Raw genomic sequence first — 25,477 nt, 5'->3', positions numbered from 1 at the left:
AGCCAAGCCTTTTAGTCCTTGTACTCAGAAGGAAGCCAAGAAATTCTGCTTGAAAAAGGAGAGAGAAGTGCTTGGATTTAATACAGGGGCACAGAAAAGCTTTTTGGGGGGTTTACTTTCTTCTAAGTCCAATGCAATTTATATTTTCAAAGGATGAGACTGCCAGAAGCCTGGCTATGAATATTAAGGTTAGCGCTGTCTTTGTATTTGCTAGAAATAAAGGAACCAGAAAATAGTCTGAACAGGTAGGGCACATGTTGAGTGGTGTGTCTCAAGCCAGATTTGGAAAGTCCAGTCCCTTCCATGTACGTACCATCTCTATTAAAGAATCAATACATTAACCCTTTGACCATTCAATCATCACCTTAAAATTTCAGAATCAGATGTGGGACCCGACAGAGTGCCAGTCCTAAGCTCCAAACCTGGCTGAGAATTCCCCCTGAATTATGCCTGATGACTGACCTGTACCAGTTGAATCCCCCCAGTGATGAACAGCACTGTGACCACAGGGTACAGCTCCTGGGTTTGGAAAGTGCTTCCTATGTTGAGCAGAAATTCACCTTCCTGTAATGCCTACCAATTATAGGCCCCTATAGCACTTACTTCCTTCTTCACATAACAGCTCTCAGAGCTGCTCCTGACTTGCTTGTCTGCAGGTTAATTCAGTACTTCCAGCTGTTCTTACATGATATGGTTTTCCAGACATTGCTTCAAACTGTATGCACTCCTTTGCTCTCTGATGAGATTATTGGAAACTCAGCTCAAGATTCCATTCTTATTTATAGTTTTCATTTTCCATCATGTTAGCTTAAAATTTATATTTAAATAACTTTTACTATGTACCAAGCACTATTCTAAGTATTTCACATGTTAATTCATATACTCCTTATAACAAACCATCTAGCTAGGTGCTGCATTATTCCTGTTTTACAGGTAAAATATGGAGGCACAGAGAGATCAAGTTACTTGCCAAAGCTCACACAGCTAAAAAGTGGCAGAACCAGGGCTGAAATTCAGACAGTCTGGCTCAAGTGTCCTTGCTATTAACTGGTACAGTGTGTTACTTTTCATGCATTCAGTCACTTTTAAGTAAGAATTAGGTACATGCCCCTTTTATGTGTGTGAACATCTACTCCTGTATGGTAATCCCTCAACCTTAATATCTCAGCCACGTGACTGGCTAGCCTATGCTAAAATGGGGCAAGTGAAATTTTCTTACAGGGCCTAAAGGGATAAGAAATATTTTTTTTCCTTTTGAAGTACAAATGTAGAATTTGTGACACAGGTCAGAGCTGCACATTTGAAACGAGGATCACTAATACTCGGTAGGTAATGCTTTGACTTTGTATTGCAGCAGGTCAGGAGGCAAGGTCGGGTCAGTATTATTAATGCTAAACATGATTTCTTGGTTAAGCAGATGACTGTCAGCATTCTCCATTGTAAGGATAACAGCACCAGGATTGAGAGATCTGAGCTGGTGGCTAGCTTATTGCTTTGATCATGGCCATGGGTGTGGTGTAGATAGTAAATAACAGTAGGGAAGAGAATATTCCTAGTGCAGGATTTTCCCCTTCTTTTGTGTTATAATTCTGTTCTCCACACAGGCAGTGTAATAAATGGTCCTCAGGCTGACCTGTGAAAGTCCACTTAGTCAGACACGTCCTGAAACAGTGCCATGCATTGGCAATATGGTTACAACCTTTCAAATAAATTATGAGAAATAAAAACTTGGGTAGCCTTGGCTGGGAAACTAGCTGCCATTTATGGCATTGTTTCTGAGGAGGAATGTATCTTTAATTCTTTACAAACCTTGGAACACAACCATTTTAAGTTGAGACATGTCTCCTTCTGTTCATATATGGAATCATATCTCTAAGATCTAGTACCTTGTTATCTAATCATTCACAACATAAACTAGTCAAATTTTCCTGTGTGTTTCTGTGAAGCAGTGGATTTCAGTTACTAAGAAGGCATGAGGACTTGGTTTTTATTTTACCATGTCTCAGCAAATAGTGTGAACAGGTAGGGCATGTACTGAGTGGGTATCTCTCAAGCCAATACATCTCTCATTTCATTACCAGTCTATGGAAGCTATGTAAGAAAAGAACAGCTATCATTTTGAGAGGGACTGCATATATTTTAGCCAAAAATAAGTCAATTTTTTTCTTTAACTGGCTTCTCTAAAGATATTACAATGTATTATTGAATTCCAGGTGTTTCTCATTCCCTTCCCAGTATATAATTGGCATCCCTAGTGCTGAATCTTTAGCTAGACTTTTCCGCTTAGGGGAGTGGCTGGGCTTGGAAAATTAAAAACATGGGGGAGTATTGGGAGATGGTGAGTGACCTGCTTTGGCTATGATTTCTGGTAAGAAAGAGAAGTAGTGGAATTTGCAGCTGTTAAAGTATATTGGGTGTCTTGCCAATGGGTTTCAGCCCTGAGCAAGTTCACTATGGATTCAATGTGACCAAAGAAAATGACAGCAAAAGTTTTTTGGGGTGAAAGGGTTTATTACCTGGCTTGTTCTCTGGTGGTAGGTCGAGCACTAGTGTCTCTACCTCTGCCCAGAGCACGGGGCCGAGCTCTCTATATAGCCCAATAATAGCTTATTGCCTAAAGGTGTGGGAGCGGTAGCCTAGCAACAGGCCAGTTACATCATCAGGTGGTTTAAGTTCAGTGAGGATCCTGGCTATAGGAACCCCAACTTCCCACATGGGAATAGACTGTAGATTCATAGCAAGCTGTGAATGTCAGGTTAAGGAATTGGATTTTACTTGGTAAGCCATGGAGAGTTATGGAAGGTTTGTGAGTAGTACAGAGACATGATCTGAACAGGAATTTTAAAAAATTACTTCTTTTATACTGACATATAATTGACATATAGCATTGTGTTTATTTGAGGTGTATGATGTGTTGGTTTGATACATTTATATATTGCCATATGATCACTACAGTAGCATTAGCTAATACCTTTATCATGTCACATATTTATCTTTTTTTGGTGTTGAGAACAGTTAAAACTTAGTCTCAGTATATTTGATGTTTATAATATAGTATTGTTGACTATAATCACTATGTAGTGCCTTACACTTAGAGAACTTATTTACCTACTAGTTGTAAGTTTGTACTCTTAAACAACATCTCTCCAGTTCCCCACATATTCCCAGCCCCTGGTAACAAACATTCTACTCTGTTTTTACAAGTTCAGTTTTTTGGACTCCGCATATAGGGATATCATGCATTATTTGTCCTTCTCTGTCTGACTTATCTCACCATAATGCCTTCAAGGTCCATACATGTTGTCACAAATGGCAGGATTTCCTTTCTCATGGCTGAAGAATATTCCATTCTCTATATATCCCACATTTTCTTAATCCATTCATCCACTGATGGACAGTTAGGTTGCTCCCATGTTTTGTATATTTTGAATAATACTGCAGTGAACATGGGGATGCAGATAACCCTTCGTGGTACTGATCTTTATTACTCCAGATATATACCGAGAAGTGTGATTGCTGGATCATATGATAGTTCAGTTTTAATTTTTTGAGGAATCACTATACTCTTTTCTGAAATGGTTGTACTAATTTACATTCCTCCCAATGCTATGTAAGAGTTCCCTTTTATCCACATCCTTGCCGACATTTGTTATCTCTTGTCTTTTCGATAAAAAGCTGTCCTTAACAGGTATGAGGTGGTATCTCATTGTGGTTTTGATTTGCATTTCCCTGATGATTAGTGATGTGGAGCAACTTCCACATACCTGTTCGCCATTTGCATGTCTACTTTGGAAAAATATTAACTCAAGTCCTGTACTCATTTTTTAATTGGATTATTTTCTCGTTTGTTATTGAATTTTATGTGTTCTTTATATATTTTAGATATTAGTCTCATATCAGATACATGGTTTATGAATATTTTCTCCCACTCTGTGGGCTATCTTCTCAATTTATTGGTTGTTTCCTTTGCTGTACAGAAGATTTTTAAAATTTAGTGTAATTCCACTTACTTTAGTTTTTTAAATTTTGCCTGAGCTTGTGGTGACTTATGCAAGAAGTCATTGCCTAGACCAATGCAAAGGATCTTTACCCCTAAACTTCTAAGAGTTTTATGGTTTTAGTTCTTACATTTAAATCTTTGATCCACTTGAAGTTAATTTTTGAGTGGTGTAAGGTTTAGTTTCAATCTTTTGCAAGTGCATATCCAGTTTTCCGAACACCATTTAAGACATTCTTCCCCATTGTATGTTCCATTGATCTGTGTGCCAGTTTTATGCCAGTACTACACTGTTTTTATTACTATAGCTTATAATATAGCTTGAAATCAGGTATTCATATGCCTACAGCTTTGTTCTTCTTTCTCAAAATTACTTTAGCTATTTGGGGTCTTTTGTGGTCTCCCCAAAATTTTAGGGTAGTTTTTCCTATTTCTGTAAAACAATGTCATTGGAACTTTGATCAGGACTGCATAATCTGTAGATTGCTTTGGGAAGTTTGGACATTTTCCTGATATTAATTTTTCTAATCCGGGAACATGGAAACTCTCTCTTTTTGTCGTCTTCAATTTCTTTCATCTGTGTCTTATGTTTTCAGTGTACAGGTCTTTCACCCCTTGATTAAATTTATTTCTAGGTATTGTTTTAGATGCAACTATAAATGGCATTGCTCTCTTAATTTCTCTTTCAGAGAATTCATTGTTAATGTATAGAAATGCAACTGGTTTCTGTAAGTTGATTTTATATTGTGCAATTTCTGAATTCATTTATTCTAACAGTTTTTAGTGGAGTCTTTAGGGTTTTCTATATATAAGATCATATCCTCTCTGAATGGAGATAATTTTACTTCTTCCATTCTGATATGGATGCCTTTCTTTTTCTTGCCTAATTGCTCTGGCTAAGACTTTCAGTACTATGTTGAATAGAAATGGTGAGAGTGGACATCCCTGTCTTATTCCTGATCTTAGAGGAAAGAATTTTGACTTTTCACCATTGAGTATGATGTAGCTGTAGGCTTGTATATGGCTTTTATTATGTTAAGGAACATTCCTTCTATGCTTAATTTGTTGAACATTCATGAGAGGATGTATTTTGTTGAGTGCTTTTTCTGCTTCTATTGCGATTGATCATATGGTATTTATCTTTCATTCTATTAATGTGGTGTATTACATTTATTGTTTTGTGTATGTTGAGCCATCCTTGCATCCCAGGGATAAATCTCACTGGTCATGGTGAATGATGTATTAATGTGCTTAGACAATATTTTGCCAATATTTTGTTGAGAATTTTTACATCTCTATTCATCAAGACTACTGGAATTTTATTTTCTTGTAGTGTCTTTTCTAGCTTTGTTATCAGGGTAATTCTGGCCTTATAAAATGAATTTAGGAGTGTTCCCTCCTCTTCAAATCTTTGGAGCCATTTGAGGATTGATTTGATTCTTTAAATTATTGGTAAAATTCAGCAGTGAAACCATATGGTCCTGGAATTTTCTGTTTTGGGAGGGTTTTTATTACTGATTCAATATCCTTACTTAACATTGGTTTGTTTCGATTTTCTATCTCTTCACCATTCATTTTTGATAAGTCACTTGTTTCTAGGAATTTATCTATTTCTTCTAGGGTACCCGGTTTGTTGGCGTCTAATTCTAGTGTCTTATAATACTTTGTATTTCTCTGGTATCAGTTGTAATGTCTCCTCATTCATTTCTGATTTTCTTTGAGTTCGTTCTTTTTTTGTTCCTTAGTTTATCTGGCTTAAGGTTTCTCAATTTTGTTCCTTTTCAAAGAACCAGCTCTTAGTTTCATTGGTGTTTTCTTTTGTTTTTCTGGCCTCTCTCTATTCATTTATTTATGCTCTGATCTTGGCTATTTCCTTCCTTCTACTTACTTTGGGGTTACTTTTTTCTTCTATTTCTAGTTCCTTGAGGTGTAAAGTGAGGTTTTTCTCTTTAATTTGAGAACTTCCTGTTTCTTCATGTAGGCATTTCCCACTGTAAGTCTCTTAGATGTCTTTTTGCAGCATCCCATATGTTTTGATATTTTGTGCTTCCATTTTTGTTTCAAGATATTTTTTGATTTCCCTTTCGATTTATTCTTTGACCCATTGGTTTTTCAGGAGCATGTTGTTCAATTTCCACATATTTGTGAAGTTTCCACCTGTCCTCCTCTTACTAATTTCTAGTTTGATGCTGTTATGGTTGGAAAAGATAGTTGGTATGATTTTACTATCTTGGAATTTGCCAAGACATGTTTTTTGATCTATCATGTGACCTACCCTGGAGAATGTTCCACGTGTGCTTGAGAAGAATGTCTACACTGCTGCTGTTGGATGGAATATTCTATATATGTCTATTAGGTCCATTTTGTCTGAAGTGTCATTCAGAGCCATATTTCCTCATTCATTTTTCTGTCTGGATGATGAATCCATGTTGAAAGTAAGATGTTGTAGTCCCCTATGCTGATTGCATTGCTAGATCTCCCTTCAGATCTACTAATAATTGTTCAGTATATTTAGGTGCTCCAATATTGGTTGTGTATGTGTTTACTATTATTATATCACCCTGATGAATTGACCCTCTTATCATTATATCATTATATAAGGATAACTATATCTTCATCTCCTGTTCCAGTTTATCACTAAAAGTCCATTTTGTCTGATACAAGTATAGCTATTCTTTATTTTCCATTTGTTTGAAATATCTTTTTCCATCCCTTCACTTTCAGCCTGAGTGTCCTTAATGTTTAAATGAGTCTTTTGTATGTAGTAATATGTATTTTTTTTATCCATTCATCCTCTTTGTGTCTTTTAATTGGAGAACTTATACCATTTACTTTTAAAGTTATTATTAATAGATAAGGATTTCCTGTCGCCATTTTGTTAATTGCTTTCTGATTGTTCTTTAGTTCCTTAATTTCATTTTTCCTGTCTTGCTGTCTTTGGGAGTTGATGATTTTTTTGTAGTGGTTTTCTTTGATTCTTTTCTTTTTATCATTTCTGTATCTATTATAGGTTTTTGCTCTGTGGTAACCGTGAGGCTTTCATTACATCTTATAGTTATAATTGTCTAGTTTAAGCTGATAACAACTTAAATTATATTAGGAAGTTTTAACTACTTGTCCCCCTGCCAGTTTATGTTGATGTCCCTCTTTGCATCTTTTATATTATATATCTATTAACATAATATGTAGCTATGGCTATCTTCAACACTTTTGTCAGTTAGTATATATGCTAGATTTCAGTGTGATATACATACGACCATTGCATTATGAGTGTTTTGAATTTAACTGTATATTCACCTTTACCAGTGAATTTTATGCTTTCATATGTTTTTGTGTTACTAACTAGCATCTTTTTCTTTCATTTTGAAGAACTCCCTTCAGTATTTCTTGTAAGGCAGTTCTAGTGGTTATGATTTCCTCAGCTTTGGTTTGTCTGGGAAAGTCTATCTTTCCTTCATTTCTGAATGATAGCTTTGCTGGGTAAAGTATTCTAGGTTGACAGTTTTTTTTTTTTCTTTAAGCATTTAGAATATATCAGCCCACTCTCTCCAAGCATACAAGGTTTCTGGTGAGAAATCTGTTTATATCCTTATTGGAATTCCCTTGTATGTGATGATTCTTTTTTTTCTTGTTGCTTTTAAGATTCTTTGTCTTGATTGTTGAGAGCTTGATTTTAATGTGTCTCAGTGAGGTTCTCTTTTAGTTGGTGTCTGTTTGGGGATGTTTGAACTTCCTGCACCTGGATAGACATATTTCTCCCCAGACTTGGGACATTTTCAGCCATTTATTTTAAGTAAGGTTTCTGTCCCTTTCTCCCTCTCTCTCCTGTAATGCAGATACTGTTTCTTTTGATTATGTCCCACAGTTCACAGAGGCTTTCTCTACTCCTTCATTATAATTTCTTCATTTTCTTCTGAATGAATAATATCAAGAGATATGCCCTGTAGCTCACAGATTCATTATTCTACCTGATTGAGCCTACTGTTGAAACTATCTGTTGCATTTTTTATTTCATTCTTTGTATGTTTCATCTCCAGAATTTCTGTTTGGTTCTTTTTTATAATTTCTATTTCTTTCTTATTTTGCTGATGTATTGTTTTCTGGAGCTCATTGATTTGTCTGTGTTCTCTTGAATTTCTCTGAGCCTCCTTAGAATCATTATATTGAATTCTTCTTCATATAACTCACAGATCTCCATTTCTTTGGGGTCAGTTAATCAAGTATTATTTTGTTCCCTTGGTACTGTCATGTTTCCTTGCTTTTTCATGTTCTGATGGATTTGCATTGTTGTTTGTTAGTGCATTTGAGCATGCCTTCACCTCTTCTAGTCTTTTCAAACTGGCTTCGGTAGTAAAAGACTTTTACCTGGAGGTTGCTATAAGGGTGCTTGCTCAGTGGGATGCATCTTTGCTTCCTGGGAAGGCACAGCGGTGTAATCTCTGTGCCACTTCATTGGCTGAGGTTGCCATTGGCAAGGCTGTAGGGGTCTCTGTGGCCAAGGCTAAAGAGGACTTACAGGTGGCAGTGGCAGGTAGTGTTATTGGAATCTTTAGAGGTTAAAGCTGCTGGGATCTCCCTGTTTCCCCTTGCCTCCAACAATTTTTGCCTAAGGGAGGAAGGCAAGGAGATCCTTTTTAGTGCGTGGTCTGGCATGCTGATGCTCAGAACCCTCAGAGCAGTCTTGGAGCCAGTGTCCTTGGATCAGGCACACATGAAGCTCCCATAGCACCATAGTGAAGACTGTGGGGACCTGTGTAGCAAAAACTGCAAATTTCCATACTGGTGAGGCTTACTAAGGTTCTTCTGCTCTCCCCACCATGTGGTGAACTTCTGAGGGGATCCCTTCAGGTGCAGAGCAGTTCCTAACCAGAGGAATAGGGTGACATGGGAGCATACTTCCTGTATTTTTCTATGCAGGCATCCTCTATTTTTGAGCTCCTGGGTTTTTTGCTGCTCCTTCTTTATTGTTTAGAGATTTCCCTGTTCTGTTTTCTTCAGCTTGTAGTTGTTTGTTTATTTTTCTTGTTTCTCTCCTGGGGAGATGAGCTTTGGGACCTCCTAGCACTGTTTTGCTCATATCACCTTCTGCACAGTAATTTTGAGTTTTCTTTATTTTTAAAACTATTTTCCCCCAGGAGATACATGGTATTAAGGAAAATGCCATCCATTTAACAAAATAAATTCCTCCTTTCTTTGGGTTGTGGTATGAACTGCACCAGCAACTGCGCATGTCTGCCTCTCCTGCTTCCCCCTAACATAAACACACCTGGGTCTTCAATGTGGTTGGACTAATGCTGTACTGCCAGTATTCTGTACTTGGTCCTTAGATGGCCAATAAGCTTAACTTTGTCCCACAGCATAAAAGTACATATCTTTCAAAGACATCTCATTTAATTTTCAGGAGTTTTGGAAAAAAGGAATGACCAACCCTCAGTGTTTATTGAGCTTTACCATTTACAAAGCAGTTTTATGTTTATTATCTACTTATTTATTTCAAAAGCTTTGTAAGGTAGGAAATTTGTATCCTCATTTTACATGTAAAAATACAGGTCATATGATCAGTTAGTGGCTGAGCCAGAACTAAAACTCTGTTCATTTAATCCTAGTCTAGAGGACTTACCACTACTCTATCTTTATGACTAGAAAAATGACTAAACCTGCCTAACCTATAGACAATGATGAGTAACATCATTTTCCTGTTTAGATGATGGATTATTAACATTAAATCCAATGATTAATGGCAGATATAAAGCAAAACAGACATGTTGTTTGCTTCAGTCTCATTAACTTAAACATGTGGCTTTGAAGAATTCTATTCTCCTGGTGTCTTAGGTGCTCTATATGTAAAATAAAGGGACTGCATTATATGACCTCTAAGGTGCTTCATAATTTTGACGTACAATGATTCTCTGTTGTTCCCCTGAACTATTTTGGATTGGCACAAACTTCAGAATATTCAGCATGTTGTGATTCACTTATCGAAGAAGATAGAGTTCTGACATGGGGTCTAGATTAAACTACCTTCCAGCCTCTCATGGAATAATTGAGTGCATATCAAGAGAAAAATTTTTCAGGAATTAAGTGCAGAATTGGAGAAGTCTATTGAAAATTGTTTTGGAGTGCTATTTAGCATTGATATTTGATTTCAAAGTTTAAAAATCAGTGAAGAATGCTGCTAACATATCAACACAGTGTCAGCAAGGGGTGGGAATGTATTGTCATGGAAGTTAGATTTCAGAAACAGAGGCAGCGCAGCATACTGGCTGTTATTCAGAAATTCTGGATCCAGATTTTAGCTTTCCCATTAACACTCAGGGTGGTTAAAAATTACATTTAGGGGCTTTAGAATTCCCATGTATAAATCCACCAGGAGTAAATAATCTCTGAAGCCCTTTATAGCTCATCTATGACTCTGTGAGGATTCCCTTTTCTGTCTCCTTCCAAGTCCAAGAAATGTTTTTTCATTGAATTCATACATCTGTTTCCCAGAAATCAAATTAGGTGACTGGGTTCAAGATTCCCTGCGGTGAGTGTTAAGGGATAATGAGAAAGAGATTTGCACAAAATCAACTGTGTGCCCACAGCCCATGTAATGTGGATTGAGCCAAGCGGGCCATTGCCTGACAGGATGTCTGCATTTATCTCATCAGCTGTCAGCCTTGTGCTACAGTTACTCTCTTTCTTCCCCCTTGCCGGTGAGGTATCTGTATCTCTATTAGTGCTCTGTGCACTAAACCACAGGCTTCCAGTTCCTCTCTGGGCAAAGCTTTCTTTATGGCTTTGACTGATGAGGGTGTCAATATTTTCTTGATACTATTTATATTTGAATAATGTATTCAAGTGAATTAACTACCATTTTAGAAAAGAGGAAACAAATTTTGAATACCTCTAGATATTAAACATTAACCCTGGTGATTTAATACAGTATTTAATACTAATACAACATATCTGTGAAGTTATTTTAGTTGTAAATACGCCAAAGCTATTACTAGAGGTATTACATGATGCCTCAGGTCACACAATTAATAAATTCAAATGCATGTCTCTAGACTCGAAGCCTAGTCCCTTTTTCCTTCCATGTGTATCTCTTTTATTATTTGATCTCTCAGCTTGCTTTTTCTTTGCCATCACAACACCTAGAACAGTAATAGGCACATACGTGGTGTTCAACAAAGATGCATTGAATGATTAAGTGAATTGAATTAGGTTTATGAATTAAGGACATTGGGGTTCAAAATAACTTTTCTAAGGTGATCAGCTAGAGAGTGGCAGGTGAGAGTGAGAACTATTCAGTTCAGATACTTCCACTATTCTCTAGATCTTTTGCAGGGTCTTTTTCAGAATGGGAACCTGTCTCGGTGCTAGGGAAAAATATTGCTGGGAAGACATAGTGACCATCTCTTAAGACTCCTTTTCAACTGTTATCCTATGTCTTTTATAACCATTATTAACCGGAAGCTAGGAATAGTTATATCTCTATGAATGGCAACCTTCCGGGTCCAAGGTTAAAACAGGGAAACTGAGACTGAAGGAGATGTACTGTGACTTTCTTAATGATCTGTTCCAAATCACAAGTACAGCCGGCAATAGGACCCAGGATTTCTGACTCCTAGTTTATTATCTGATTTTACACCATGCTTCTTGACCCTAGGCAGCAGCCGTTAATTTCATTATCTCTCTTTCCCTTAAAATTCCCAGAGCCTTTCTTTATTTCTAGTCCTGTCAAAGCACACCAGTCTCCCCCTCACAAAGTAAAAGTATCAGCCACAGCCTGGGCCTGATTAGGTGTTCAGTAAAGTGCCCCGTGCTTGGAAAGGCTTACGGAAGCCACCCAAACTGAAGCAACAAGAGGCGGCTGAGGATCTCGGGAAAATCAGGAGACTTGGATTATAGCCCTATCTTTGCTTCTCATTAGCAGTTTGACTGTGGGAAAATTGGGTGCCTCTCTGAGCTTATTTCCCCATGTATAAAATGAGAAAGATTAGGGAGTCTCTTAAGAGTCCTGGTAGCTTCAACATTTAATGGACGACTATTGCTTTGTTGTCCTATCTCCATAGGATGGTTGATAGGCAGACTATATGCAGTTCAGGGTTTGTCTGGTGCTGTTGTTCTGTGAACCTATGTTTCTCTAGACTGGAAGAGGGGTAAGTTCTTAGTAACAAAATTTTCCTTTTTTATTTTGAAGCCCATTCACTCATGCAACAAAATTTGATGAGTCAACTTTATGTCGGGTACTGCTCCCAGGGACATTCTGTCTAGGATTTCTGCTTGTGTTTCTTCACTGTTGGGTTGGGGTTGAACCATATATTTGATAGAGTGCATGCCAGTGCCAGAGTGAGAGCTCAAATGTAAGAGACCACCATTTGTCTCCAATACAGATAATCATTGGGACAAATAGGAAATCATTGCTGGTTTGGTTATGATAAAGGACTATTGAATTGACTAAATCTACTGCTTGAAATCTTCTTGGATTAAAGTATTTACACATGTCATTGTTTCCTATTAGAACTTTTATTTTTCATGTCCTTTTCTTCCACTGCCTCAGGCTTTCTCCTAAGCATGCCCCGGATATTCCTGATGACAGCACTGACAACATCACTATCTTCACCAGAATCTTGGACCGTCTTTTGGACGGCTATGACAACCGGTTGCGACCTGGGCTCGGAGGTCTGTTACTACTTTAGGATATTCTCCTTAGCTATTGTAACCTAAAAAGATTCTTACCATACCTTCCGTAGTCTATTGACCCATGATGTTACTGTAAAGCTGAGTTTCTTCCCTCTGAGCACTGGAAATTCGTTGTAACCCTTCATTTGAACGGTCAATCACTCTGGTCTGGTTTTGGAAGGTTCTGAATTTCCCTTAGGTAAATGCATATGGGATATTATACCACAACATCTGGCCAAGCCCACTTCTGTTAACAAAATACCAATCCCTGTCTGGATGGCAGGTATGGCCGAGGAACAGCTGGGAAACATGCCTTGCTCACAAAACTCTGAACACATGTCAGCCTGACCGTCCAAAGAAGAATAATCTGCTGGGCTAGGTAGTATCTTGGCCATCAGTTTAGTATGATCAACAATATGATCACAGTGGGGTAAATGCATTGTAATACATCTTGGGCTGTATTGAGAGGGGAGATAAGCAAATGTATGTGTGTTTAATTTTTTTCTTTAACCATTTGAGAATTAGTTGCATATATCAAACCCCTTTGTCCTTAAATAGTTCAGTGTGTATTTCCTTAAAACAAAGAAGTTTTTGTATAAAATTGCAATGCAATTATAAATTCAGAAAATTTAAACTGACATTATACTATTTTCTAATCTATAATCCATATCCAATTTTTCCCAATCATCCCCAAAGTATTCTTTATAGCATTTTCCCTTGATATAGGATTCAATCCAGGTTTATGCATTGTATTATTTTCTCATCTCTTTAGTCTATAATCTGTTATCATTACTCCACCTTTCTTTGTATTTTATGACATTGGTTAGATTTCCCTTCATTTTTGGAGGGAATACCACAGGAGTTAATTGTGTCTTAGTACATTGCTCAAGAAGAGCCATAATGTCTGTTTGCCCCATTATTAGGAATGTAAACTTCAATGTTCACTAGGTTACTGCTCTCTAAAATCACCATTTTTTTCAGTGTATAATTAATAAGTCGTTTGTAGAGAAGTGCTTTGAGATTCTTTTCCTCTTTCAGCTTGCACCCAGTAGTTTTAGCAATTCTTAGTTATTCTTGTATGAATAATAACTGTTATGGTTGTAAAATGGTGATTTTTTTTTAAATCTATTTTTCCTCTGCTTTTACTACATGGCATTCTGTTGTAAGAAAGAAACATGTTCTTCTCTTTAATTAATTAGGTAACTATTAGCATGAACAGATGGATTCTTGTTTAATGAATTATAATCCATTAATAATATTCATTTTTAAATAGAATTTGTCCTCATAATTTCCCATATTTGCTTAGTGGGAGCCTATACAAGCCGGCTTTCATTTTCTTTGGCTGTGTTATTTATTGAGCTTATTTTAACTTTAGGGTATAACAGTATATCCCAGACTTACCTTGCACTCTCTGTTATTCAGCCTTGGAATCAGTCATTTATCCAAGAAAAAATGGTACCTTTTTTGTGGGAAATTATATTTAAAATTCAACTTCTGAGTGCTAGGTGTTTACATTGCCAGTGGGGTGTCATTGCTTCTAGGACTTTTCAGTAGACAGAGTTGGGAAAATAGCAAATTATATGTTATACACACACACACACATGCATATATATACCTGTCTATATTCATATATAAAATATATACAAATATGTGTATCGGTATACACATACAGGTGTGTGTGTGTACATGTATAATGAGTTTATACTGATACCACTAATTCCAGTCCAATACAGTATCTTGACTGATTTACTCATTTTTTCAATCTTACAATATATGGAAGAAAATAGTGTTGGAATTGCTATAACCGTGCCATTACAATAAACTCACTTAGTAAAGTTAAAGATATATTTGCAGTTTTTTGTTGTTGTTTGTTTTTAGATGAAGGCTATATGACTCTTGCTTTGATATAAATAATGGGTAGGAGTAGGGCAGTATTCGAGGAAGAGAAGACCAGTCGCAAATCAATGGCAGTTGTCCACAGTGAAGGTGATGACTGTGGGAACATACAGAATTTGGCGACTAATTAAATTATGGGGTTAGGGAAGGGGGAGGAGAAAAGGATGACATCTAGGTTCCTGGTTTGGTTGACTGGGTGGTGCTGATTTTTAAAATAGGGAACATTGGAAGAACTGTGTTATTTTATTTCATTTTGTTTCTTTTGGAGGTGTGGTTGGAACAAAAAAGGTAGAAATTAATTCATTGTAGACATACAGAATTTGACTACCCATGAAAAATATGAGTGGAAAAATCCTTTTGCTTCTGGCTAACATGGAGTGATAGGGATGAGATGTACCTACTTATCTTAAAAACAACTAAGACATGAGCAAATACATAGTGGTTTTCAGAAATCAAATAAAGGCAGCACAGGACAGTGATGCTTGAAATAAGGTGAGTCCTATGACTGTACCAGATTATGGCCTGTGTAGAATTTCTGGCTGCTGTGAAGGGAGGGAGAATCCAAATAGTGCCTGGTAGACTCTCTCCATTGATGAGAAAGAGCTGTACATTTGGGGAAGTCACAGGCTCTAAAATGTGTAGGGCAGAGAAGAGCTGAGAGCCACATGGAGAACATAGAGTTGTACACAGAGAGAAAGAGATCCAGAGATCTGCAGAGAATTTCCCTCAAGTTTTCAGCCAAGCTTAGCTTATGCATGTGAGAAAACAACCTAAGGTTGAGGAAAGGACCAGTGAAAAACAGAGGATGTTAGCAGCAGGCTTGGGAATAGTTGTGTGCCCACCAACTAGAATGGAAAACGTGTACCCCATGGGGCATGGGGTAGGGTACTCAGAAGGATATGTCCTCACTGCTGTGGCAGAATGGTCCTCAAACCAAAGGCTGCTTTGGTTCCACCTAACCAAACTGTTTCCAAGAAACTTAATGTTATCTCAGAACAAAGTCTAAGAATATTTACAGCAATACAGAAAATACCTAGTATCTAACAAAGTGAAATTCACAATGGCTGTTATCTAGTCACAAATTACCAGGCATGTAGAGAAACAAAACAATAAAACCTGAACAAGGCAGAAAAATCAATCAATAAAAGAGGTGCATAAATGATCCGGATGAAAGAATTAGTAGATAAGTACATTTAAAAAACAGCTTTTATATCTACATTCATATTCAGAAGGAAGAACTCAACAGGAAAATTTTAACCTTTTTCAATTAAAAAAATAAAAAATATGATATGAAGCCATACTAAGAGGAAAACTTATAACACCATGTAAGAAAACATTAACCTCAAATCAATGCCCCAAACCTTCACCAGAAGAAACTAGATAAAAAATGAGGTAACAATAATAATAGAAATAATAAATATAGGAGCAAAAATCAAAAGGGTAAACCCTGTGAGCCATGGCCCTAGTTCTGGGGGTGGGAACATGGCAGACTTTTCTCTGAGGGACAGCCCCACTTCAGCTGCTGAGTGCTTGACGGAGGGATGTTGGCAGCAGCCCCGGGTGTCCTTGGCTTGCGTTTTCCAGCATGGACTACTGTCCCATGAGTCAGATCATGGGCACCTGAGACCCCATCTCAGTAGTGTCATGCCCAAGTTAGAGTTTCAAATCTCATGAGTGGGAGCTGGGATGACAAAGAGATCTCCTGCCCTTCAGCCACACCTCTCCAGAATTTAGCCTCAGCAGCAGGTAGTTTGCTCCAGAATGAGAAATGCTGGCATCCTGCCCCTCCCAGGAAGATAGTGTTCCAGGTGGGAGAAGGAAGAACAGACAGCCATGTGTTCTTTCTTGGCTGCACCAGTCTTGAGTATAGTTTCTGTCCTCACGGAACTGGGACAGGGAAAGGTGGGAATAGGTGTTGTTTTTAATATTCTGTATTCTTAATTTCCTTACTGAGTTTTAGTAGATGTTTTTGAATAAATAGGGTTTTTTCTTGAATAGCTTTTTTTTTATTGTATTCCCTTAGGATAATTTCCAGAAACTTTAAGTGGTTGTTTTTTAAAATAAATTTCACCACTTTCACTGAGAAGCAGGCCTGTAGAGCTCATCATGCTTTCATGCCAGAAGTGGGACTTCAAGTGACTTAAAATAGCATTCATCACATATTGTATCATATGAGAAGAAAGACGGTTTTAATCCTCTGCAGTATGGATGCTTGTTTTTCGTTATTTTTGCTTTATTGCACTGACTAGACCTCACATACAGTGTTGAGTAGAAACGGTTAAAACAGGCACCATTGTCTTATTCTTGATCTTAAGGAGAAAGCTTCCAGTCTTTCACCATAAAGTAAAATGTTAAGTGCAAGGTTTTCTTAGGTGTGCTTCATCAAGTTAAAAAAATTCTCTTCTATTCATAGTTTGTTGAAAATTTTAGAATATTTCAAATGCTCTTGCTGTGTCTAGTGAGTTAATTATATGCCTTTTCTTTTTTAGCTTGTTAATATGGTAAATTACTTCGATTACAAAATGTTTAAACCAACCTTCATTCTCATGATAAATGCCATTTACATCTTCATTACTATTTATGATTGGTTTGATATCTGGTAGTGTAAGTGTCCCAGCTTTGTTCTTAAAGACTGCCTTGGCTCTTCTGGGCCCTTTGCATTTCTAGATTACTTCTATAATCAGCTCATGATTTCCTGATAAAATCTGGGATTGCTTTTGCATTGAGTCTTTAGGTTAACATGGGGAATATTTTTTTAAATACCAAATCTTCTAAATGCTGAGCAGCATATATTTCTCCATTTCCGTTGTGATCCATTAATTTAATTTCTTTTAGATTTTATACATACATATTTATATCCTCTTCAGTTAAAGTAGAACAAAGTAATAGCAGGCATCCTTGTATTGCTCCTAATTTCACTGGTAAAGCTTTTGATATGTCACCATTAATAACAGATTTTGTTATTGGTTTACTTTGTAGATACTCTTTTTTTTTTATGTGTTCTATAGGGGAAGTAGGTTTTGGTAGTTAAAGATATTTGAAATACCTTAAAAAAAACTTTACTCTTGGACTTCTCAGTACCTTTTCAATGTTAATGTGCATTTGTAAATCTGCAAGAGGGAACTATACTTTGCTGTTTCCCAAATGTATTTAGTTATAGAATCTTTTTGGGATAAAAATACATTATAATGTCTAGAACACTGAATCTGTTTTTTGTTTATTGAAGTGTCATTGATATACAGTCTTGTGTTAGTTACAGATGTACAACACAGGGGTTCAACAGTTACCCATATTATTAAATCCTCACCCCTTCTAGTGTGGTTACTGTTAACATAGAAAGATGTTACAGAATCATTGACTATATTTCCCATGATGTACTACCATCCCCGTGATCAACTTATATTGTGATGTGAATTATTGTGCCCCTTTATCCCCCTCCCCCTCTGCCAACACTAGCCCTAACCTCTCCCCCTTGGTAACCACTAGTCACTTCTCAGTGTCTATGAGTCTACTGCTATTTTGTTCCTTCTGTTTTGCTTTGTTTTATATTCCACACATAAGTGAAATCATATGGTATTTGTCTTTCGCCAATGGACTTATTTCACTGAGCATAATACCCTCTAGGTCCATCCATGTTGTTGCAAATGGCAGGATTTATTTTCTTTTATGGCTGAATAATATTCCATTGTGTATATGTACCACATCTTCTTTATCCATTCATCTACTGATGGACACTTAGGTTGCTTCCATATCTTGGCTATTGAAAATAGTGCAGCGATAAACATAGGGGTGCATATATCTTTTTGAATCGGGGATTTTGTTTTCTTTGGGTAAATTCCTAGAAGTGGAATTACTAGATTTAATTGTATTTCTATTTTTAGTTTTTTGAGGAAACTCCATACTGCTTTCCACAGTGGTTGCACCAATTTACATTCCCAACAACAGTGTAGGAGGGTTCCCATTTCTCTGCATCCTCATCAGCATTTGCTATTTCTTGTCTTTTGGATTCTAACTGGTATGAGGTGATACCTCATTGTGGTTTTGATTTTCATTACCCTGATGATTAGCGATGTGGAGCATCTTTTCATGTGCCTGTTGGCCATTTGTATTTCTTCTTTGGAGACTGTCTGTTCAGGTCCTCTGCCCATTTTTTAATTGGTAATATTTTTTTTGGGTATTGAGTCACATGAGTTCTTTATGAATTTTGGATATTGACCCCTTATCAGATGAGTTGTTTATGAATATATTCTCTCATACTGTAGACTGCCTTTTTGTTATGCTGTACAGAAGCTATTTAGTTTGATGTAGTCCCGGTTGTTCATTTTTTATTTTGTTTCTCTTGCCCAGGGAGATGTTTCCAGAAAAAAATTGCTCATACTTATGTTTGAGAGATTTTTGTGTATGTTTTCTTCCAAGGGTTTTATGGTTTCATGTCTTATATTTAGGTCTTTAATCCATTTTGAGTTTACTTCTATGAATGGGGTTAGACAGTAATCAAGTTTCATTCTCTTGCATGTAGCTGTCCAGTTTTCCCAACACCATTTATTTATTGAAGAGACTGTCTTTTCTCCCATAGTATATTCATGGCTCCTTTATCCTATATTAATTGACCATATATGTGTGGGTTTATATCTGGGCTCTATTCTGTTCATTTGATATATGAGTCTTTTCTTGTGCCAGTAACGTACTGTTTGATTACTGCAGCTTTGTAGTATAACTTGAAGTCAGGGAGCATGATATCCCTAGCTTTGTTCTTTCTCAAGATTGCTTTGGCTATTCAGGGTCTTTTGAGGTTCCATATGAGTTGTAGAACTATTTGTTACAGTTCACTGAAAAATTGTGTTGGTATTTAGATAGGGATTGCATTGAATCTATAAATTGCTTTGGACAGGATGGACATTTTCACAATATTAATTCTTCCTATCCATGAGCATGGGATAGATTTTCATTTATTGGTGTCTTCTTTAATTTCTCTCATGAGTATCTTATAGTTTTCAGAGTAAAGGTCTTTCACCTCCTTGGTTAGATTTATTTCTAGGTATTTTACTCTTTTGGATGCAATTGTAAATGGAGTTGTTTCCTGATTTCTCTTTCTGCTAGTTTATTGTTAGTATATAGGAATGCAACAGATTTCTGTAAATTAATTTTGTATCCTGCAACTTTGCTAAATCAGGTTATTAGTTCTAATAATTTTTTGGTGGAGTCTTTAGGGTTTACTGTATATGGTATCATATCATCTACAAATTTTGACACTTTAAATTCTTCCTTACCAATTTGGATGCCTTTTATCTCTTTATCTTGTCTGATTGCTGTGTCTAGGACCTCCAGTACTATGCTGAATAAAAGCAGTGAGAGTGGAAATCCTTATCTTGTGCCTGACCTTAGAGGAAAAGCTTTCAGATTTTCACTATTAAGTATGATGTTGGCTGTGGGTTTGTCATATATGGCCTTTATTATGTTGAGGTATATGTCCTTTATACCCATTTTGTTGAGAGTTTTATCATGAGTGAATGTTGAATTTTGTCAAATGCTTTTTCAGAATCTATTGAGATGATCATATGATTTTTATCCTTTTTGATTTATGAATATTGTACCATTTTTACATTCCTGGAATAAATCCCACTTAGTCATGATGGATGGTCTTGTGATGTACTTTTGAATTCAGTTTGCTAATACTTTGTTGAGTATTTTTGCATCCTGTTCATCAGAGATATTGGTCTGTAACTTTCTTTTTTTGTGGTGTTTTTGTCTGGTTTTGGTATTAGAGTGATGCTGGCCTCATAGAATGAGTTTGGAAGTATTCTCTTCTCTTCCTCTTTTTGGAATACTTTATGAAGTATGGGTATTTTCTCTTCTTTAAATGTTTGGTAGAATTCAACTATGAAGCCATGTGCACCTGGAGTTTTGTTTTTGGGGTGTTTTTTGATTACCAGTTCAATCTCATTGCTTGTAATTGGTCTGTGCAGATTTTCTGTTTCTTCCTGAGTCATTCTTGGAAGGTTGTATTTTTTCTAGAAAGTTGTCCATTTCTTCTAGGTTGTTCAATTTATTGGCAGATAATTTTTCATAGTAGTCTCTAATAATTATTTGTATTTCTGTGGTGTCTGTAGTGATTTTTCCTTTCTCATTTCTGATTCTGTTTATGTGTGTACTCTCTTTGTTTCTTGATAAGTCTGGCTAGGGGTTTATCTATTTTGTTAATTTTCTTCTGGTTTCATAGATTTTATCTATCATTTTATTTTTCTCTACTTTATTTGCTCTGATCTTTATTATATCCTTCCTACTAACTTTGAGATTCATTTGTTCTTCTTTTACTAGTTCCTTTAATTGTAAGTTTAGGCTGTTAATTTGGAATTGTTCTTGTTTCTTGAGGTAGTCCTGTATTGCTATGTGCTTCCCTCTTAGAACTGCCTTCACAGTGTCCCACAGATTTTGGGCTGTTGAATTTTTGTTTTCATTTGTCTCCATGTAGTGTCTGATTTCTGTTTTAATTTGTTGATTGATCCATTGATTATTTAGAAGCATGTTGTTTAGCCTCCATGTGTTTGTAGGTCTTTCTGTCTTTTGTGTGTAATGTATTTCTAATTTCATACCATTGTGGTCTGAGAACCTGCTTGATACAACTTCCAATATTTTTGAATTTATTGAGGTTCTTTATGTGGCCTTTTCTGTGATTTATCCTGGATAATGTTCCATGTACACTTGAGAAGAATGTGTATTCTGCTGCTTTTGGGTGAAATTTTCTGTAGATATCTGTTAAGTCCATTTGACCTAATGTATTGTTCAATGCCTCTGTTTCCTCATTTATTTCCTGGCTGGTTGATCTATTGATGTAAGTGGTGTGTTAAAGTCTCCTAAAATGCATGTGTTATATTTTGTAGATATTCTTTATATGATTTAAGAAGTTCTTTTCTGTTCCTACTTTGCTAAGAAGTGTTGTCATGAATAAATCCTGCGTTTTACTGAATGCTCATTTCTGCATCTATTGAGATGAACATATGATTTATTCCATTTTTCTGTTGCTGTGGCAAATTAAATTTATAACATGAATTAATTAAAATATTATAAATCACTCTTGCATTCCTAGAATAAACTCTGCTTGGACATCATGCATTATGTTTTACTTATCATCGTCCTTAATTTGCTAGTATTTTGTTTTGGGTTTTTACAACTTTTTAAATGAGAGACATTGGTCTATCATTTTCCTTTGTAATGTCCTCTCCTCATTCAGTTTTGGTAATAGGTCTTGCTAACCTCACAAAACAGAGATGGGAAGTTTTCCTTCCATATCTATTCTCTCAAAAAGTTCATATAAGATTGGTGTTATATCTTCACCAAAAGTTTAGAAGAATTCACAGGTGCAATCATTTGAGCATGTTTTGGTTGTGGAAATGATTTTTAATCAAGTATTAAACATGATTAATAAACACTAGACTTCACATTTTCTATTTCTTCTCTCATTTTCTATAAGAAGTATTTTTTGAGGAATTTTTCCATTTTTTCCAAGTCGTGGAATTTATTGCTAAGATACTGTTAATATCCTCGTATTCTTTTTTTTTAAGTCTATTGGACCTCTAATGATAATCAACTACCATTCTTTTTTTTTTCAAATTTTTTATTAAGGTCTTATTGATATACACTCTTATGAAAGTTTCACATGAAAAAACAATGTGGTTACTACATTTAACCATATTATTAAGTCCCCACCCATATACCAATACAGTCACTGTCCATCAATATAGTAAGATGCCACAGATTCACTGTTTGCCTTCTCTGTGCTACACTGTTTTCCCCGTGACCCCCCACACCATGTGTACTAAACATAATACCCCTCAATCTGCTTCTCCCCACCTCCCAACTCACTCTCTCACAGTCCTCCCCTTTGGTAAATATTAGTTCCTTCTTGGAGTCTCTGAGTCTTCTGCTATTTTGTTCCTTCAGTTTTGCTTCATTGTTAAATTCCAGAAATGAGGGAAATCATCTAGTACTTGTCTTTCTCCACCTGGCTTATTTCACTGAGCATAATATCCTCCAGCTCCGTCCATGTTGTTGCAAATGGTAGGATTTGTTTCTTTCTTATGGCTGAATAGTATTCTATTGTGTATATGTACCATATCTTCTTTATCCATTCATCTACTGAAGGACATTTAGGTTGCTTCCATATCTTGGCTATTGTAAATAGTGCTGCAATAAACATGGGGTTGAATGTATCTTTTTGAGTCTGAGAAGTTATATTCTTTGGGTAAATGCCAAGGAGTGGGATTCCCGGGTCAAATGGTATTTCTATATTTCGTTTTTTGAGGAACCTCAATATTGCTTTCCACAATAGTTGAACTAGCTTACATTTCCACCAGCAGTGTAGGAGGGTTCCCCTTTCTCGGCATCCTTGCCAGCATTTGTTGTTCTTAGTCTTTTTGATGCTGGCCATCCTTACTGCTGTGAGGTGATATCTCATTGTGGTTTTAATTTGCATTTCCCTGATGATTAGTGATGTGGAGCATCTTTTCATGTGTCTGTTGGCCGTCTGAGTTTCTTCTTTGGAGAACTGTCTCTTCATATCCTCTGCCAATTTTTTAATTGGATTATTTGCTTTTTGGGTGTTGAAGCATGTGAATTCTTTATATATTTTAGGTGTTAACCCCTTGTCGGATATGTCATTTACAAATATGTTCTCCTATACTGTAGGGTGCCTTTTTGTTCTGTTGATGGTGTTCTTTGCTGTACAGAAGCTTTTAAGTTTGATGTAGTCTCGTGTGTTCATTTTTGCTTTTGTTTCCCTTGCTTGAGGAGATGCATTCAGGAAAAAGTTGCTCATGTTACAAATATATTCAGGAGATTTTTGCCTATGTTTTCTTCTAAGATTTTTATGGTTTCATGACTTACATTAAGGTCTTTGATCGAGTTTACTATTGTTTATGGGGTTAAACAATAATCCAGTGTCATTCTCTTGCATGTAGCTGTCCAGTTTTGCCAACACCAGCTGTTGAAGAGGCTGTCATTCCCCAATTATATGTCCCTGGCTCCTTTATTATACATTAATTAACCATATATGGTTTGGTTTATATCAGGTCTCTCTATTCTGTTCCACTGGTCTATGGGTCTGTACTTGTGCCAGTACCAAATTGTCTTGATTACTGTGGCTTTGTAGTAGAGCTTGAAGTTGGGGAGCATAACCCCCCATTTTTATTCTTCCTTCTCAGGATTGCTTTGGCTATTTGGGGTCTTTTGTGGTTCCATATGAATTTTAGAATGATTTTCTCTAGTTCATTGAAGAATGCTGTTGGTATTTTGATAGGGATTGCATTGAATCTGTAGATTGCTTTCGGCAGGATGGCCATTTTGACAATATTAATTCTTCCTATCCATGAGCATGAGATGTGTTTCCCTTTGTTGGTATCTTCTTTAATTTCTCTGAGTGTCTTGTAGTTTTCAGTGTATAGGTCTGTCACTTCCTAGGTTAGGTTTATCCCTAGGCATTTTATTCTTTTTGCTGCAACTGTGAATGGAATTGTTTTCCTGATTTCTCTTTCTGCTAGTTCATCATTAGTATATAGGAATGCAACAGATTTTTGTGTATTAATTTTGTATCCCACAACTTTGCTGAATTCAGGTATTAGATCTAGTAGTTTTGGAGTGGATTCTTTAGGGTTTCTTATGTATAATATTGTGTCATCTGCAAACAGGGACAGTTTAACTTCTTCCTTGGCAATACTTCCAAACTCATTCTATGAGGCCAGCATCACTGTAATAATATCAAAACCAGGCAAAAAAAAGAAAAAAAATGCCTTTTATTTCTTTGTGTTGTCTTATTGCTGTGGCTTGGACCTCCAGTACTATGTTGAATAGAAGTGGGGAGAGTGGGCATCCTTGTCTTGTTCCCAATCTTAAAGGAATAGCTTTCAGCTTCTCACTGTTAAGTATGATGTTGCCTGTGGGTTTGTCATATATGGCCTTGATTATGTTGAGGTACTTGCCCTCTATACCCATTTTGTTGAGAGTTTTCATCATGAATGGATGTTGAATTTTGTCAAATACTTTTTCAACATCTACAGGATGATCATGTGGTTTTTGTCTTTCTTTTTGTTGATGTGGTGGATGCTGTTGATGGATTTTTGAATGTTGTGCCATCCTTGCATCCCTGGAATAAATTCTACTTGATCATGATGGAGGATTTTTTTGATGTATTTTTGAATTCTCTTTGCTAAGTTTTTGTTGAGTATTTTTGCATTTATGTTCATCAGGGATATTGGTCTGTAATTTTTTTTGTGGTGTCTTTGCCTGGTTTTGATATTACAGTGATGCTGGCCTCGTAGAATGAGTTTGGAAGTATTTCCTCTTCTTCTACTCTTTGGAAAACTTTAAGGAGGATGGGTATTAGGTCTTCACTAAATGTTTGATAAAACTCATCAGTGAAGCCATCTGGTCCAGAGGTTTTGTTCTTAGGTAGTTTTTTGATTAGCAATTCAATTTTGTTGCTGGTAATTGGTCTGTTCAGATTTTCTGTGTCTTTCTGGGTCAGCCTTGGAAGGTTGTATTTTTCTAGAAAGTTGTCCATTTCTTCTAGGTTATCTGGTTTGTTTGCATATAATTTTTCATAGTATTCTCTAATAATTATGTGTATTTCTGTGGTGTCTGTAGTGATTTTTCCTTTCTCATTTCTGATTCTGTGTGATTTATGATTTCTGATTTATGTGTGTAGACTCACTTTTTTCTTGATAACTCTGGCTAGGGGTTTATCTGTTTTGTTTATTCTCTCAAAGAACCAGCTCTTGCTTTCATTGATTCTTTCTATTGTTTTATTCTTCTCAATTTTATTTATTTCTGCTATAATCTTTATTATGTCCCTCCTTCTACTGACTTTGGGCCTCATTTGTTCTTCTTTTTCTAGTTTTGTTAATTGTGAGTTTAGACTGTTCA

At 36.3% G+C, this 25,477-nt stretch overlaps 1 protein-coding gene across 4 annotated transcripts in view; it reads left to right on the top strand.

The window, feature by feature from the left end:
• The window catches only part of GABRA3 (gamma-aminobutyric acid type A receptor subunit alpha3), a 175,403-nt gene that overhangs the window by 74,570 nt on the left and 75,356 nt on the right, over positions 1-25,477 (top strand). For all 4 annotated transcript variants that reach the window (XM_037025058.2, XM_073228071.1, XM_017667378.3 and 1 more), the window contains one exon: positions 12,543-12,664. In XM_037025058.2, coding sequence (XP_036880953.1) covers positions 12,543-12,664 — 122 coding nt within the window. The remainder of the gene's footprint in view (positions 1-12,542; positions 12,665-25,477) is intronic.

Source organism: Manis javanica, chromosome X (assembly GCF_040802235.1).
Source record: "Manis javanica isolate MJ-LG chromosome X, MJ_LKY, whole genome shotgun sequence".
Classification (NCBI taxonomy): domain Eukaryota; kingdom Metazoa; phylum Chordata; class Mammalia; order Pholidota; family Manidae; genus Manis; species Manis javanica.
This window is presented reverse-complemented; position numbering and strand designations above follow the sequence as displayed.